The sequence below is a fragment of the Corvus kubaryi genome, unplaced genomic scaffold (genome assembly GCF_017639235.1).
Source record: "Corvus kubaryi isolate FWS band 111438036 unplaced genomic scaffold, C.kubaryi_AGA036_p1.0 37396, whole genome shotgun sequence".
Classification (NCBI taxonomy): Eukaryota; Metazoa; Chordata; class Aves; order Passeriformes; family Corvidae; genus Corvus; species Corvus kubaryi.
In genome coordinates, this window is record NW_024581135.1 from 4,619,437 (window position 1) to 4,638,740 (window position 19,304).

The 19,304-nt window shown below is 37.7% G+C and overlaps 1 protein-coding gene across 1 annotated transcript in view; it reads left to right on the top strand.

Moving 5' to 3' along the window:
• Nucleotides 1-19,304, top strand: part of LRP1B (LDL receptor related protein 1B) — a 639,031-nt gene that overhangs the window by 386,550 nt on the left and 233,177 nt on the right. The window contains exons 7-8 of the mRNA XM_042040771.1: nucleotides 14,903-15,125; nucleotides 17,988-18,159. Coding sequence (XP_041896705.1) covers nucleotides 14,903-15,125; nucleotides 17,988-18,159 — 395 coding nt within the window. The remainder of the gene's footprint in view (nucleotides 1-14,902; nucleotides 15,126-17,987; nucleotides 18,160-19,304) is intronic.

Here is a 19,304-nt window from a genome sequence, read left to right on the forward strand (position 1 = left end):
TGACATTAGAGAATGCATTTGAAAAACAGCTGCTAATAAAGCACATGTGTATTCAGTTCTTATGGCTTCCATTTCTGCACTTCAAACAGAATGTGTTCCCATTCAAACTGAAACAAAGATTAATGAACATCTCACTGATGTCCAGTGATCTGTTATTAGCATGGAAGAGCTTTATGTCCAATTATTTATTTCTATAAATAGCTGGTGTTTTCATAAATATGTGATGGCAGTGTGCAGTTTAAAACATACTGAGCATTGATTTGAAGCAGCTTATCTGTTTCTGAATATAAAAAATAGATGGATATCCTTCAGATATTAGGAAAACACAAAATAAGACAAACAGTAGAGCTACTACCTTTCTGAGCTTCTTCCTTCAGTTTAGGCTATTCCTAAGCGTGAGGAGAGCATTTTCCATAAGGAATAACCTGGTATCTGGGATTTCTAGCATCAAAATGGGTTGGGCTTTTTTTGTTTGTTTGCAAAGAAAGTTTGATCATTTTTCTGTCTTCGTGTTTCAAAAGTAGATCTGATAGGAAGAACTTTTTCTTTCCTGCAGAAGATTTTCTGTTCTGTTTTGAGGTGAACCTGGGTACTTCCACAGTTAACATGAAAAAGGAAACATCTTGGGAAAGCCACAGGGGATCCTCTATATAATGTCTGGTACTTCCGAGTTCAAGTATCTCCACTCCTCCAACACACCAGACAAATGTTTAGCCACCAAATAGTATCTTTTTGAAGCTTTTTATCAATGTGTAAATAAATATTTTTCATTAAAGAAGAGATGAGAAATTTTTTGTCTTGCTCATGCCTGATTTTATTGCTTTATGTTCTCTCTTCTGTTTTAAATAGTAACAGAAAGCAGAAGAGTTTCAAAAGGAAATGTTGGGCCAGGTTCTCTGATGTGGAAGTAGGAACATGGAGATTTGAAGAACCCATCTAGTCAGCAACAGATTTATGCCAGCCCTTGGGGCATCTGGTACACTCTGCTGCCCTCTTACCAGAAAATTTCATGTGATGCTGAAATCACTGTTTGATAAAAATTTCAACCAAAATTCCTAATGCAGAGTAATTTAACCAGTCAACCAAAGAAATGCCCTGCTTTCCCCAGTAAATACTTGGTTTTGATTGAATTTTGCATCACCTTTGGAACTGTCCTTAGATTTTCAGCTGTTATTTAGATACTGAGGTGAGTGCTGCCTTTTCCTAGACACGTTCAATAGCACAATGCTCAAATGGCAATTTATTTCATTTTCACAGCTGTCTGATGCTTGCAGATTAGATGTTCCAGCCTGGGCTTTGAGTGGCAGAGTTTTGGGAGCATGTGTTGAACATACCCTGACTTATTTAATTGAGTTCAGCTCATAGCACAGCCTCAATTACTAGTTTAATTAAGGAGAAGAAAAGAAAAAAGAACAGCCAAACAAGGAACCAAATAATAACAGAAAGGATGGAGTTTTGCATTATAATTGAGTGGTGCTTCTGTGGATCCTAGTTCAGAGTGCTTGGGGTTCATCACTTGTGTGGTGAGATCTTACCTGACTTCGTAGGGATGAGAGCTGGACCTCAGTGATGCTGAGGCTTGGGAAGCAAGCAATCAGGATTTCCAGAAGGAACTGAATCCCAGGGGTTTATCTTTTCTATTGCCATAGGTTTCACAGGGATTTGGGCACATCTGATCTGCTGTGCTGATTGTCACTGCTGCCGTCTCCCCATTATGCTTTGACAGGTAAGCACCTCCCTTGCCAGGCACCATCAAGGAGCAGGTTAAGTCAAGCAATTACTGCTTGCTGAACACAGGAACAGCTTTTAAGAATATAAAGTAATATCTTTACTGCTCCTCAATTCCCTCTTCTAGAAGAAAACGTGAAAAGACCAGGAGCAGATTTTTTAATAAGGTAAGAAAGGAAACGACTGCTCTGCAGCAGGTGCTGTCTGTGTGTCCCAACCCAAGCCATCTTCTGCCTCTTCACAGAGAGCAGTGAGGAATGTGAGTGATTATAAACAGTGCTGGAGGTTGTGAGATTATTCACTGGGGATGTGTCAGAGGAGGACAATTATGTTGAAACAAAGTGAGGGGAAGAAAGCCCCAACTTAATCTGTGCTCCCTTTACCTCAGGCTGATCAGAGTAAATTAACTGCTATTGCAGGTAATATGCAAAGTAGGAATTCATTATAATTCTGACTTCAGAAAAAAATAATGTAAAAAATATGTTTTGTTAATGATGCCTGTAGACTACTGCCTTTATATTGTGTAAAGCAAGCAAGCAAACAGGAGTGCCCTGCTCCCCTCCAAATCCCACAAGGCTCTTTGCTGATCCACTCTGCGCTCATGTCAGTGTGTATCAATTTTGTCTTAAAATGAAGAAGTTAAGCCTTCCTGACAGGTAGGCACACCATGATATGCTTTCAGACGTGAAGGGCTATCTGCTGCAAAGGGAATCTTCTCCTCAGACTGCATCGGCTGCTTTAATAAAAGCATCTCCATCGATACCTCTTGGGCTTGCACGTGCAGATGTAACTTCACCTCCTTTCCTTCTGTCATTCATCACATGAGAAATCATGTACTCAGCATTTAGATTGGGGTTTATGTTGTTTCTTCTTCTCCTAAAATGAGATAATTAGTTAATTAATAAAACTAATGAGTTAATCTGCTCTAAAATGCAACTGTGTTCATCGCTGTGTGCCTGGTGGCCTGGAGACTTGGGGAGCAGTGCTACATAGATTTAGTTACCACTGATGTGACCAAAAGCCTGTGAGACTGAGTGGCATGACTCATAAATATGTAAGAATTCCGTTTTTCATATGGCATTAATGACATCAGCCATAAGTTACTTCTTTGAGTTCTAAAATTGTCTTAGAATTGATGATAAAATTGGTGGATGGCTCAGCTATCAGTTCATGCTGGCATAATCTAACTGCTTTTCACATTAATAAATTCCTGTTCTTGGCCAGAAAAGTATTTTTATTTCATTTTTCCTGCAATTCTTTCTTCATTTTTTTTTCCATTTTAGTAATTTTCAGAAATCGTCTTCCTATCTAATTCTGCGTGGGGTAGGTTGGCATTTGAAACATTATTACAGAGATGGTGTTTGCAGCCAAGGTGTTTCCCCCCCCTTTTCTCTTCATTCTGCTTCGAGTTGGGGCTGCTAACACATCTCTACATTTCTGGTGCTTCAGAAACATAATTAGGAAATAGATTTGTGTGCTGGCTTCAGATTTCCTTCCTTGAGTAAGGAAATCCAGGAATGGGCTCACTGAGCATTGCAGAGGAAAATGTGGGGTGAGGTGGTACCGTTTGTCCCATTCCTCAATAACAGGGACAGCCCAGGTCAGACCCTGAGTGGAATAGGGCAGGAGGGGAAGTGCTAAAGCTTCCTTTATTTTTCTATTTTTTATTCATTTATGATTAGTGACTTTCTGGAATTCTTTCTATGCTATCGCTCCATGCTTTTAATCCCAGAGAACAAGGAGGAGTCACAGTCTCATAGCAGAAAATGTCTGATTGATATGGATAGATAAATAGATAGATAGATAGATAACCCAGTAATCCCCTGAAATAATATTTATTTTGTTGCTGCGTATTTTGGTGAAATTTTCCCATGGTTTTGTGGGTTCTCTGCGGGGGGACAGGGAATTTATTTTATCTTGTTCTTCATTTGTTTGATTTCATCTAATCCCTTCATCATTTCTGTAAACAAGGCATCATTTTGTGCTACCATATTTTGCCAACTGCTTTAAAAAAAATTATATAAATGGTGTGTTTGGAGCAGAAGTGGATGCTGTGCCTCTGCATCAGCTGAGAGCCTCTTTAATCCCACAATTCCCACGTTGCTGCTCGCAGCCCCTTATCTAATTCATTACTTATGTTCACAACTCTGTAACAAGTACAGCGACTGTATTACAGATACAGCTTTTCTATAAACTACTTTGTCATGCCAGAACAGGTTTTCACTGTTCTTGAAGTGACACAAAACGTCATGTGGAAAATAACGGCAGATGAATCAGTGAATAAGGGTTATTCGAATGATCCACTCAATTGAAACTGGAAATTTCAAAGCAATGACTGAAATAAGTAAATATATGCATATTAATCACTTTGAGCATCAAAATACAGATCCTCTATCCATTTGCTGTTACATTCTAGTCAGTACCCACATATTATTACATACCACCACATACTGAAACTTTTTTGTCTTTGTATTCTTCATGGCACTCAGTAAATCTTCCAGGAAAAGTCTATGAAAATACTTCCTAACTAGAGCCGAAAGCAGGAGCTCTTTTTTGTTAATTATTTGTATAACTTCTCTGCCACTGTAGAAATTTATTGAGTAATGTGGCAGATCATCGATGGGCTCTCGGTTGGGGAACCTTTGGAAGTCAAAATGGAAATACTTCTGTTGTTTATGTATTTCTGTTACAAATCAGCACTCTTTGGCTTTAAACTCTGAATATATGCACAGTTTCCTAGCAGCTTCATATTAGTTCTAGTAATTAGACACTAATTACTAGTGGTATTATAAATAATTCTGCCTTCCCACTAGGCCTAGCTGCTGTAAATTAAAGGTTAAGAGATCAAGAATAGAGGAGCGACAGCAAAAGCACTACAGCCTTCTCTGTGGTGGAATAAAACCAATTTTGTTGTCACTTAACTGAAATTGAGTTCTGTTTTGTAGTGCCTTAAGAAAAAAATATCATGAAGATTTAAAGAGTCTGTGATCTCAGAAGAGATGAAATAATGCAAATACAATATTTTCAACCTAATTTCAAATATTACAATTCTGTATAAATCCTGCTTTGCTTTTCTTTCTACTAACTTGATCATTTGGTGTCTATGATCTTTGTTTTAGACAAGACTTTGGTTTGGGTTTTGGGGGTTTTTTTGTTGTTTTCTTGTATGGCTTTTTTTTGTTTGTTTTTTTTGGTTGGTTGTATTTGTGTTGTTGTTGTTTTAGTTTTGGGGCTTTTTTTTTTTTTTAATAAATTTAATTTGCAAGCACAATTTTGGGGAGAAAGTGACTTGTTTAGTCAGCAGTTAATGAGGAAGCAAAACTGCCTATTTTTACTTACTTACTGCCAAGGTGAGACATGGAATCAAGTAATTCACTCACTGCTGACATCAAATAATAACAGTTTAGGAAATTGGAGTAGGGAGATTGTAGCTCTGAGTCCTGCATAGAGATGTGCCATCACTGAGCCCGGTGTGGACCAGCAGCACCCAAACCAACCTCTCCAGCAGAAAATACTTGATCAGAAACTCAAGATATAGGACAAGTTCTAATATTCACTTCAGAACTTAGTACCTTACAAAAAACCCCACAAACATTAGCAATCAGAGATTCCTAGACAGGAGCATCAAGGTGCTGGATGAGAATTTTGTTTTTATTTCATTTTGTGCAGTTATAGTTTGGGTAGATAATTTTTTCTTGGTGAGACCTGAGTACCTCTTATTGTTGTTCACCACTGGAATCATCAATTATTGGAATAATTCCCTAACCTGCAAAATTTACTACTTCATCCTTAAGGAAAGCCAGGATACAGATCATTTCTGTCCATTGCTGCCAAGCACAGGCTGTCTATTTTCTGTTCTGCACTGTGATAAATAACCATTGGCACAGTTTAAACCAGCTTAAGGATTTACTGTGTTAGTAATGTTTGCTTGTGGAGATCAAATATTAAATGTTTTTGCTTCTCTTTGGCATAAGGTGAGATCATTAGCATGCATAAACTTGATTTAAATTAATTTTTTATACAAATTAGCATTTATATATGTATTTGAAATATAAATTTCAAGTGTAATTTTGTCAGAATGGTTCTATTACAGCCTCACCTATCTCTATATCCAAGATCATCTTCAGCTTTGATGTCATTGATCATATTTAATGACTTAAATTCAATCCAAGAGCTTGAGAGTAAGGACACTGAGGAATACACCAGCACAGTTCCTTCCCACAGCATTTCCAGTGTGACTTTTCCTAAGTGCAGCAAAAAAACCAAAAACCAAAAAATAAAAACCAAAACAGACAAAAAACCCAACCAACAAGCAAACAAAAAAAAAAAAAAAACCAAACCAAACAAAACAAAGGAAACCAAACCAGGACAAAACAAATTAAAAACAAAAACAAAACAAAAACAAAAACAAAAAAAAAAATCAAAAAAACCCAAAACACACCTTAGATAAGAAGGAAAGAATAACCAAGCATCCAGCAGCAGTTCCCACAGCAAACCTGCCAGCTTCCAGCACTGTGCAGTGCTGTGATTTCCAGAGTTTGAAACATCACTGCATTTAATAGCAACTGATACATCCTTCCCTGAATTTGCTTGAAAATAAAAAAGCCCTCATCCTTTCTGTTGACTGCTAACTCATCATGACTTCAAATCATCTGTTTTCAGGGTCTGAAGCCTTTGGGTCTAAAGAGTCCAAATGTAATCCTAGCCTCTCTGCAGGTCTTCCTGGGAAGGAGCCCTGAGGTTCCTGAAGCATGCAAACTGTGGATTTTTGATTATTTAATGTAATCCTACATAATGATGATTATTGTAGCATTTTCTGCATAAGATGGATGAGACAGGTTCTCAAATGCCAGCTATAACTGACATTTAATCTGGTATAGGTCATCAAATACCAAGGTGGAAGAACTAGTTTAATTTATTTTTCCTCATTAATAATGCATTTAAAAGAAATTAATATTGCAAAAATGTTTTCTTTTTCATTCCTTGTCACTAAGTGGAAAAAGTTGGTTGACAGAAATCACATATTTGAAGACAAAGCATCCTGTATTGTGATCGATGCTGGTGGTGCAGAAAACATGATTTTAAATCCCTGACAAGCTGAGTGGGCCCATTTTCCACATTTCATAGTGCCAAACGCTCCATCCAACCATCATTTCTCAGGCTGGGTTGAAAAGGCCATGTCTCAAATTCTGGGAAGGAAAAGCCCCTGGAGAAGTGAGGCTGTGTTTGGGAAATGATGGCCTGCTGTGTCTAGACAGTCCTTTTTAAACAATGAGCTGCTGCTGCTGCTGTCCTGATTTGCTCTGAGGCTGAGCTTAGCTCTAGGACAAAAGTTAAACCTTCCAAACTCCACTCTGCTTTAGCCTGAAGCTCCTCAGGCTGCAAGTCAAACACAATTTCAGGGATCTTCTTTATTTCTACCTTTATTCCCCTACAATCACTGAACAATTAAATGAAAACTCTCCCCCCTCCCGCCCCCCAAAAAATCCTATTTTAAAAAGTAATTTTTAATATTGTCGCTTTTCAACTGTGGGAAAAGGTTATTTATTAAGTGGAAGAAGCAATAGAGTCTGACTGCACTAATAATATCTTGGGAAGATTAAATACCTTCAGGACAAGTGCTGCATTTATTTCTTCTGTGCAAGAACTTCAGTACAATACTAAGGAAATCTTTGAAAATAAGTGTCTGAGTATGTGTATTCTGCTGTGTGCATAAAAGAGTTCATGTAAAGAGTATAAAAGGTCAAGTGGCACCATTTTGATGCTCCAGAAGTCATTCAAAGCAGAATAATCAAAAACAGCACATTAAAATACATATCTTGAGTTGAGTTTGAAGGATAACATATATATCAGACCCTGAGCTGCCAGTGAAGAAAGAGAATTTTTATTTTCTATGGCAAAATTATTTCCCTTCATCTTGTGCATCTGGTAAAGCAGTGGAAATTAACCCTCTTGCCCTCAAAAATAAGTATTCAGGATAATCCAAGGATTATTCATCATCATGTTCCAGATTTCAGTATATCTTACATCAATGTGTGCATGGTTTGAATGTAAACACATATTTTATAACTACAGAAAATCTGCTATTTTTTTTTTTTTCCCCTTTAGGTAGAGTTTATATCTACTTTTTAAAAAAATATTATAGTGAATTCATGGCATTATTTGGATGTCACATTAAAAGTCTACTTAAATGTTGATATAAAGCTGTGTTACATGGCACTTTGTTTATAAAATGAATTTTTTCAGTGGATCAGCACACTGATTTGGCACAGCTGGTTTGTGATAAAATGGAAATAATCAATGTTTCTTCATTCATATTCTAATTGATGAGCTTGTAGTAGCACATGAGGAAATACATTTTAGGCTGAAAGGACTCTAATTCCAAATTTCTGCATCTGATTTAAGTCTGAATCCTTACATTTTCAGATAAAGGGCAGTAATCTGACAAATGAATACTAATGTTCAGGGCCCTTGGTGAATCCAGGAATACATCTGCGATTTCATTTCAAACTGGCACTTATTAAGACTTTGCATGTAGTTACGAAAAAAAAAAGTGGCTGAAAAGGTAATATTTGATTTACTTATTAAAATTTTATATTGGAAATAAACTTTCAAAATTCAGGCAACATCCTTATTGTTCAGAAGATTACTTTGTGCACAGAATTGCTAAAGGTAATTACATGACTTTAATGAAAATATGTTGAATTTTTTTTTAGACAGAAAGCGGGTTAATCAAGTATAAATTTGTTAAATTCCAAGGGATGCACTTTTTCAAGAGGAAATCTCATTGCTGTAGTCTTGATGTGGGAAAAACCAGACAACTTTTGTGATGAGAATGAGTGTAAGACCAAACTTTCTTTACAATTTTATCCAAAAGCAAAACCTGTGAACTGAACTTTCATTTCTCTGTGTGTTTGCTTTATTGCTATCATATTCCAGATGTGCATTTTATCATGTACAGCCACAACTATTCATGAAAGGAGCACGAAAGGGAATATGGTGGGATTGATATGGGGTTATGCTGTATTTACTCTGCATAGGAAGAAGTAGAGCTTGTGTGAGAAAATAGCAACTGTGACTAAACACCACTAGACCGAAAATCAGCAGTACTTCATTCCTGCAGGACCCAGAGATGGCAGAGGAGTGCTTTGGAGAGGCAACTTGTAGTCTCACCCTGTAGAAAAAGCATATTTGGGTGGAAAAAGGAGGGGACAAACACTTTCAGAGATTATTCTGAACTTTAAATATGTGTATTTGATTGACATCCCTAAGACAAAAGAAAGTGAAGGCTTTTATACCCTCTGTAGTGGAAGGGATCAAACTTGAAGAAAAACATGCAGGATTTTGTTGTTAAAAGCTATAACAATGGTGGAGTGTAGTAGTAACAATATTATAGACAACAGTCCTGAATTATCAAATTACATTCACTTTATGACACCTCTGAAAATTCATGTTTCTGTGTCTGTAAGGACATGGTGGGGGTACCTGTTTATGGCAAAACAATTCAGCTTTCTAACAGGCATATTTTTATAGATGGGTGATGGACAGTTTAAATAGAAAAACAAACAAAAAAAATGACAATTTATATCTCCTTTAGCAGTGAACCAGACTGGCTCTGCTCCATCCCCAAATTCTCAGCTGCTTTCCCTGTTTGCTGCTCAGGCCACCACCCTGGTGCTGCAAATAAGTAAACTTTAGTTTGACTTGGCGATTTCCCTGTAGAGAGAAGTGGATTTCATTACAAATGTCCCCACTAAGGGTTGAGCTTTTGCTGATTGTTGCCTGTTGTTGTGCAGCAAGCAGTAAGTGGAGCTGGGCTCTGTGTGGTGAGAATGAGTTGTCTGACTGGGTTTTACTTTTATCTGCAGCTCAACCCTGTGCTGCTTCCTGCATGGTACTAAATCTGCAGCTCTCTAGGAGAAGAAAGCATTATTATTTTACTCACAGGCACTCATTGCTAGATTTCCAAAATGCCAGGAACATTTGGAACATATGTCCTCCTTTACACTGCAGAAATCACAGAGGAACTTTAATAGAATTTCACTCCCATGCAGCACAAAAACATCCACTCGATATTTCCTTCCAATATCAGTTACCAAAAAAAAAAAAAAAGGAACATTGCTGGAGAGCAAAACAGTTTCTCATCCCCTAAAATAGTGTGGGTTTAGAAGGAGAAATTATCCTCCAGATGATGGGTGCTGTGTTGTGCTGGAAAGAAGCACAGGAAGGAGGAACACAAATACCCTGATCCAATGGTGTTTCAGTTCCTCGCCTGGGGAAAAATCTCCCTTTGCCCCAAACCTGAGAATTGCTTTCAATGTGTGTGTGTTCTAGCACATAGTGTTCTTTGAGTTCCTAAAATCTGTCTGGGACACAGAGGGCCATGGCTTATTTATTACCAAAAATGGGCTAGATCTGAGGGTGGCCAGTTTCTTTTGGTGTAGATGTGGATGAAAAAGGAAAACTGCTGAACCCAGAAACCATCCTAAACATCAACAAAAAAAGAAATGCTCCTGGACCACACTATGAAGCATATTATTATTTAAATGCAATGTAAACTAAATCGAATCACATTCATTTTGATTAAATGCAGTAGAAATCAGATACAGGACTGTGTGGCAGTCCCCTTCTGAGAATCCAGTCAGTCGATCACCTCATACCTGGGCTGTAAGAGAACCCCACAGTTTTCACACAGTCCTTTTGACTGGATAGTTTGATCACCTCCTCTGAAGAAGGTTCCTTCTTCATCACAGTCCCTATAATTTTAGTTGTCCTATTTGTCCTACAGTTAATCTGGCTGGTGCCGCTCAATGTCAATGCTGTTCTCATTATGTTTCAAACCAGTTAAATTGAACAGCATTTCTGTTAATTCCAATTCAAACTTTTTTCCCCACACCATAATCCCACTCCTAAATTGGTAAAAAGCCTCTAACGTTTTGTCACTTGTTCATTTTGCCAGGATCAACTGAATATCTTTAGTCACCTTCTGTCTTGAAAATGATCCTCTCGGTATAGCTGCTGAAAACTAAATGCTGTCCTTTCTACTCATAGCTCTTGTTGAGGTGTGGTAGGAATTATTTTACTTTATTCTAGTTAGATCTTGTCCACAGCAGTAATTTGGCCTAAGAAAGCATCCTCTTTTTCTATATATGCTTTGCTAAAAATTTGCCTCCTATAATATTTCATTGGTCTTTTGTCAAAGAGCCCCAGAATTGTGATTTTTTTGCCCCCCAAACTCTGATTGTGCTGTACAGTGTTTGGCATCTTAGGTGCATTAGAAATTAGCAGTTTTCAGTCATGCAAGTGCCCAAATGCAGCTTTACAGGGAAAGTATTTCTTTCTCAGCTAATTAAATAGGTGGGTTATGAATGAGGTGACTGAAAGCTTGCAAAACAAAAGGAAGTGACAAGGGAGAAGTTGGTGGGCAAAACCAGTGGTGATAAGGGATTTGGCAACTGAACTCAGGCAGTAACTATCTGAATTTCTATTGAGGGCAGCTGTCTCTGTCAGGAAAGAAAAAGGGCCTTTTGAGGCCCTCCTTACATGGTTTTGAGGCTTGATAATGTAGGAAAGATGAATCTGTGATCACTGGTGTGAGAGCAGGGACTGGGAAGTTCACTGTCACTTTTGTCTCATGACAGCATTCTTTTCTTCTGGCATTAGTTCTATTTGGTAACATTTATTGCTGGTTTTAGGCAGTGGGTTTGCCAGTGGGGATATTTCAAAATGCTAGAGAGTTGTTGTTGCTCAGATGCGGAGGGAATCGTCCCTGTGTATCTTTTCCTGGTTGGAACCAAACTCTTTGGAAAACCTCCAATCATAACTTTTTGAGACTAAGCTGTTAGGCTGAGGAGGATGTGTGTAAGAGCTGGTGAGAGGATAAGTGTAAATCAGCAGTGTAATAGAGCTGTGAAAACAGCAAATGCCACCCAGGGGCGGCTGAATCTCCAGCTGTTGCAGAGAGGTTGCTGGGCCATTGTGCAGGCACAGGTGAGCTCCTCTCTGGAGCAGCACACCCAGTGCTGGCCATGCTTGTTCAAATACTGACCTAAAACTGGAATAACTAACTGCACTGAAGGGCAGCAGAAAGAGTCTGCCTTATGAGATGAGAAATCTGCCTTCCCTTGCTTATCTCTAGCTTCTAGGTAGAGGGAAAGAATTTGATTGCCATCTAGAAATATCTCTGGAGGGGAAGACGGGTGAAAGTAGCTGTTTAAGCCAAATAAGCTGCTGCAGAAATCAGCTGGTGTAATTTAGCCTGGAAGGTATCACCATTAGTTATTAGATGTAGATTCCCAGCTGCTGGAACAACAGTGAAACCATTCTGGAAGAGTCAAAACAACTGAACACTTTTATGAGTTTAAGTGCCTGCAAAGCACCAGGACTTGATGAAAAAGATGGCCCTTTTTGTTCTTGATTAACTGCAGACAGAATTCAGAATTTCGACACATTAAGTCTATAGCTTTCAAAAGATAGCATGCCTTAATAAAATCCAGTTTAGTGCCAACATTTTTACTGTTACAGCAGCCTCAATTAGCATCCTCTTTGGCAGTCTCAGGAAATAAAGGCTGTAATGAACTCAGCTCTCCTGTCAGATCCTGTCCCTCAAGGTCAGCACCAGTGCCCTGAGCTTGGGCTGTGCAGGGACATGCACATGGCCAGTTTTCCTCCTGAAATTGCTCTGTGAATGGATAAAAGATTTCATTGCCCTCTGCTGAAAGTGGAAAGGCAAACCCAGCACCATTTGTGAGCAGAAAAATTAGCCTTGAGCTGAAATAAATACTGTACAGTGCATCCTTGACAGCTCCCAAGGCAATGGAAATACAGCGTAATTGTGGGTCAGCTTCTTGTGTTAGAAATGCAATTCTGGTTTAAACCTCACTCTAAAAATCTGCATTAGTCTTTAAATACAGAATTGCCTTTCAAGATTACACAATAAAGCTTTTAATTTTCTTAATTTAATTTTCAGAGCTCTTTGATCGTACAGCAGCAGTTAGGCAGCTACTTTCTTGTTCTGTCTTTCACCTCTTCATTTAATTATAAAGTTTTATTGTTGTCAGTTTCCAGGAGAAGAATAATGATTTTTTGAGTAAAAGGAATGTCATTTGCACATGAAGTCATGATAACTTGCACAAATGATGTTAATATAAAACAGATATTGAAGAAAAAAAGAAATATCCCCCACTCCAGAAAGCTGGAGCAGCCACTTAAATTCTTAAATATTCTTGGTTCTTAGATATTCCTTACTGGATTTGTTATTGATGTGCAAGCACTTTATTTGTTTTCTGATCTGAATAGATATTCTCATTGTAAAAGGCTAATAGTTATTATTTCTTACTTATTTTAGTCTGTAGAAATGTTAAATCATTAATAAGAAACAGTGAACACTATGCAGTAGAGTCAGTCTGAAGTCAAACTTCTGGTCTTGGTAACTGCTGTGTGTCTGGATGTGTATTTATGCATACGTGTGTGTGTATTTGTATATTTATATATTTATACGTATGTGAGTGTGTTCGTGCCTGATCACAGCAAACCCAGTCGGTTCTATGATTGCAAAATGAGCTTTATTTGAATTATTGAATCTTGAAGTACCATGTCCCATTAAATAGCATAAATCAAATCCCCAGAAGTACAGATTGTAGTCTTGAGTGCATGTAACTTTTTAGCAGCTTCTTTTAAATATATATAGGTGTTGGCCTTGTTATTTCTGATGATATGAGTGCACTTACTTTGCATATATTCTGTACTATGGACATTTTGATTTATACAAACTTGAATGTTAAGTGTATGTTTTTAAATACATTCTTAGAGTACAGCTGGGGTAAAGAATGACAATGAAGGACAGGACAGGAATTCTGGATTATTTTGATAAATAGAAATCCCTGTCAGGAATGCAGTTATCCCTCAGGAATGTTATAGGTAAAGTTTATTCTGCCTTATGGCCTGGTGATGGACTACATGACCTTTCAAATTCTCCTCCAGTCCTATTTTATGTTTCTGAGATCAATTCATTTTGGCATTTGACATCTCCTGCACATAGACTATAGATGATTTTTTTTTGTTGGTTTTTTTTTGGGGGGGAGGAGTTGTTGTTGTTGTTTTCTGGTTTGTTGTTTTTTTTTTTTTTTATTTTCACTTTTTGCACTTGAAACACTTTAACTATCTCTAAAATGTATTCTTATTTATTTGAAGACTAAAAATAAAAGATATAGGTTTCATTTGTCTATTCAGCAAACAGCCTAAAACTGGATTTTTATAAGAGGTTGCAAGGCTATAAATTACTGCTCGTTCACATAAAGATATCTGAAGGTTTATATGCAGATGATCCAAAGTTATTCCCATTAGTGGTAATAACTAGGAGATAATTCACTTCATTTGGATAATGAAATCCTGGTTCTCAAAGTAGTTTTAGTAACATTCAGCCTGGAATCAGATTATTCTTTACAGCATGTTAAAGTCATGGCAAGGTGGTCTTCAGCTTGCAAGTGTAATTTGTTCTCACAAATAGGTAATCTTGTTAAAATATTGTCATGTTAATCAAAATTGATTTGCGTGTGCTAAAGCCAGTGAATGCTAATCAAGTATCGGGTTAGGCAGCTTTAGCAGCAGTTCTAAGTCTTTGATAGTTTCCCATTATTCCTGGATGGAATGACTCAGTGGATTTGTGGAAGCATTTTGAAGCCTGAACACCTTTCCAAGGCTGGATACAAATGTGCTACAGATTAAAGCATCTCCCTCAGAAATAAATTTTAAAACACCTGGCAGTGGGAATCACTGTATTTGTTATAGCTTGTGTGCAATGTTCTGTTCTCCAGACAACGTGAGTGCTTTATGCTTTTGTCACTGTTATCTGCAACTATCTTGCCATTTTTTTACAAATAATGGTTAAAAATATATTTAAGATTGTAATTTTAGAGTATTACATGGTTTATCTGTTTTGTAAGAAAATGCATTTAGAACTTCTGTGCATTACATTTGAAAGATGGATCTGTGTAATTGTTAATTTGTTTGAAGATACGGTGAATTTTTAAAAGTAATTATGTGATTATCAGTATGGGGTATCTAGGAAATTGGAATGACAAAGAACAAAAACTTCCTTTTGCTGGAGCCAGCAGGAGCTTTGCACTCTGCTCACACCCTTTAAAACTTACAACATCTTATTTTCTTTCAACAGAAAGCTTTTCTTCACAGACTACGGGAATGCTGCCAAGGTGGAGAGATGTGACATGGATGGAATGAACAGGACGTGGATAGTGGACTTGAAAATTGAACAGCCAACTGCTCTGGCACTAGACCTCATCAATAAATATGTGTACTGGCTTGACATATATCTGGAGAGTGTGGAAGTTGCTGACTATCAGGGGAGAAGGAGGCAAACAATAACTAAAGGCAGACAAGTAGGTATTTATTTGCAAATTATTAAAAAGTAATATCATCAGTAAATGAAGGCACATAATGCTAGCAGCTACAGGGATTTCATGTTTTTTTCCCTTTTTAGTTCAAATGCATTAGACTTTAAAAGATCCATCTGAATGTTTTGGTTTAGCTGCGATTTAGCCCATTTTGCTACCTATGAATGTTTCCATACAGTGTCTCATTAGCAGTGCACCAGGTAAGTCACACTCCCCATTGTAAAAGACTTCAGGAGGGAAAATATGGGGTGGAAAGGTGCTGGGAGATAAATCCTTAATGACAAGATGTCCTTACCCACTCAGGAAGGAGAGACTAACAGGCTCAATAATGTGAAACAGAATAGCAAAAGCTATTCACCCATTCAGACTAATCTGGATGCCCTTAAATCGTATTTTTGTTGATGGCAATGATGCTTTTCACAGCTGATCCTGATGTTTAGAGTCATAAATACAAGCACTGAGACTGTGTGAGTCTTTGAGCAGGAGCATTTCAATCCATTAGCTTGGAGAGTGGAAGAGTTCTCTGACAGTTGTGAGTCTTATGTAAATCCAGGGAAAATCAGCAAAGACCAAACTGTTCTGGTCACTACTTGAACTGCCAGAGCTGGTGTGGACACCAAGTTGCATCTGCTTCTGCTTGAGGTTAAATAGGGAGTGTAAAAATGTGCAAGCAGAATAAACATTTTACGTGTTTTGCTGTCATTCCTTGCTTCCAAATAATCACTGTTTACCGAGACACAACTGGTTAGACTAACTTACCTAAAAGTAGGCAGAAAATGTGACAAAAGGCAGTCTAAGTGGTGGTTTGGCAAACACCTTCCTGTTTTTTACCAATCTATTCCCAGTATTTAACCAGTTTTGGAACAACAGGTCTTGTAAACTTTTGGGTTTATTGTTTTGGTTTTGGTTTGTTTTGTTTTTTTTTTTAATGTAACATTTTGGAATAGATACTTAAAAAGCTAAAATCATTTTCAGAAGCCATTAACAAATACCTTTACAGGCTTGTAACTGAGTTGTACTGGTGTCATAGGAGAGATGCTTGTTCTTTCTCTACTTGCTGAAATTTAGATGCGAAAGAGGATACTTTCTCAAGTTCAGGGGGATTCTTTCTTCTCAAAACTAGCTAAGAAAAGAGGAGATCTGTGTCTTTTAGGATGGGTGAAGGGCAGTAAAAAGTTTGGCTTCTCACTGCTGTCACAAAAAGTACCAATTGTCTTTCCACTCAAATGAAGAATTGGTCATTTCAGTAGGTTTTGTGCTGCGTTTGCCATAATCTAGAATGATTGTTTCTCCAAATTACTCCTCATTAGCCTGAGGAAACAGCAAACCACCAAACTGTTCACAATAATTTTTAGGGACTAAAGTTTATTGTGTAAATACAAGCATATCAGAGATGTGCTTTCGAAACAAAACTGGATTTTGTGATTGTCAGCCTGGTTGGCTTTCAAAGGATATCCAGCAATGTTTTCACTCATGCATAAGATTGCTGGAAAGCTTCATGAGATGTAAAAAACCCAAAAATAACAACCAAATACAAATAATTTGGTCATTATAAAATGCATTGCAAAAAGAGCCACATAGTTTAGTAGTTTTAATAAAGAAAAATGATAAAGACTTAAACTGAGTGCAAATGGAAATAGGGAAGAAAGGATTGTAATTCAGGGCAGAATTCCACAATTTGGTACAGATGCATCTTTATTTTCAAGGCTGTTTTCTCTTCCATCTTGCTATAATTGCATTGAATTTCTTTTGGGTCTTAATCAAACACTTCCGATGATGTCAATTATTATTTATTTTTCTGGATGAGGACAGAATACAATGGCAAGACTTGGCCAACTGTGGTATAATTTCCTGAACGACTGAAATACTTGATGCACAACAGGGTTGTTTTGTTTGGGTTGGTTTTTGGTGACGTAGGTCTGAATTTGTGAGTGAATGAGATAAGTAAATACTTTGTGGTGAGCAATTTAATGATTAAAGTAATAAGATATTCAGCCTGTGCATATATGAACATCTGCCAAAAAATTCTCTTTAATTTGTCCAGCTTTCAGAATTGCCTGTGAGATATTTTACATTTTCTAAATCTATAAATCAAGAACAGCCTCTAAATTTTAAACACTTAGTGTTTCAGCTGTGGTTGTCTTAACTAACTGCAATTAGGTAATTTTTAATCTGTGTGCTCAGACACATCAGAAATTAATACGATTTTAGAATTCACTTTTTGAGAAACAAGTGCTGCCAAGTGGCCACCACCATATTCAAAGACACCAACACAAAAGGAACCCAGCAAAGCTGACAGAATTTGTATTTCTCATGTACTCAAGAAAATATTCAGCAGGTATATCTTGCACCATTTGCCTTGATTGATCGTAAAATAATTTTAAAAAGTGGATCAATTACACTTATGAACTGTGTTTTAAAATTCTAAGTTTACTATATTTATTAGTTAATGCTAGTTAATAATAGTTAATTTATCTTAGTTACTATTAGTTAATGATCATTAGTTAATACTGAAATAAGTTGTTGCACTTAAAGTATGCAGAAGTTTTTAATTTAAAAAACAGAGAAGTGGGGAATTTGGAGACTAAATGAATTTAGACTGCTAAATAATTATAATTTTATGCCTTTCTTGTACAAAGCTTTTCTAATTATAAATTTCAGACTACAAGAATGGGAACTATACTTCTAGTGTAATTTTTTAAATTTTTACAAATATTTACTGACATATTCAGAAAACCTTTTGTACAGTTTATCACATACAATTTACACTAGTGTTTGATGTTTGCAACTCCTGGATATGCCTAAAATATTGAGCTAAAATAATGATTCCATTTTATTCTTTTCCAGATTAGGCATCTTTGTGGTTTGGCAGTATTTGAAAGCTATTTATATACAATTAATTCAGATAACCTCAGCATCTTGCGAATAAACAGATACAATGGTACTGATGTTCAGGCTCTTGCTAGGCTGGACAATGCTAAAGAGATTCGTGTGTATCAGAAAAGAACTCAAGCAGCAGGTAAGACCAAATTTCCTCTCTCTAGAAAACGTAAAACCGGGCATTAAGTGGTTGTGTGGTTAAAAAGTGTCTGAAGATGGAGTGAAAATTTGTCCTTGTGGCACAACTTTCTGTAACTTCATCTGCCCAGTTTTCTGTGTGGTTGTTGCCACTTTTCCTGTGTCTCTAAGCTGCCGGCTCAACCTCTTTCTGAGACTCCAGTTTGGAGAGCTGCCGAAGAGCCCTGCTCTGCGCTGTGGGGCTCAGACCTCTGAGAGTTTACCACCTTCAGAACTGTTGGATGTCCCAGAGTTGTCTGCATGCTCGATCTCAGATCTCAGAGGTTCCTGGTATCTCTGGGCCTGCTTTTGAGACACCACCTCATGTGAGCTCCTGTCTTTGGGGCTGCCAGAAAGGCACGGGGGTGTGGGCAGCCAAGCCGCTGAGCTGCCAGCACAGCACCGGGGAGAGAGGGAAAGGCTGACAGTGTTTCCTTGCTTTGTGTGAATGTCAGCATTGCCATCTGTCGCGGGTTCGGTTTGTAACCGGGCAGAAACACCAATTTAGTGTAGTGGTTTGGTCCAAAATACTCATTACTGTTTATCTGCTGTGAGATAAGAATTAGGAGAAATGCAAAACAGGCACCAAACTTGAAAGAATATAAAGAAGTTTATTAACAGACCTAAAAGAAGAAAAAAAATTATACCACCTTCAGAACTCTCCTCCTCCCCCCACCTTCCTCCCTTCTCCCACTGACAATGTGAAAAGACAACCCTTAAGATGTTCAGTCTGTTTACCACTTCCATAATAACCTTGTTCAGTCCATTTAGAGAGAGAAGTCTCTTCTTGCTCATGCTATGAAAACATTATCACAACGAGACAGCCGCCCACTTCCAAATATCGTTCAGTCCATTTAGGAAGAGGAGTCTCTCTGCCTGCGTGTGAGTCCTTTCCCCCGACTTGCAGCTTTTCCCGCAACTGCTTTCGAGGGTCCACTCTTGAAGTTTTTTGGGGTATAATTTTAAGGTTGAGCCGTTCAGAAACAAAAACAGAGGCCCTTCTCCTTCCCTGGGAGCAAAGGGTCTTCATCATCTTCATCTTTAGGACTATCTCTGGGAGCATCTCTACGGACTGAGGTTTTCTCCTTTCCCGTTCGGAGCAAAAGT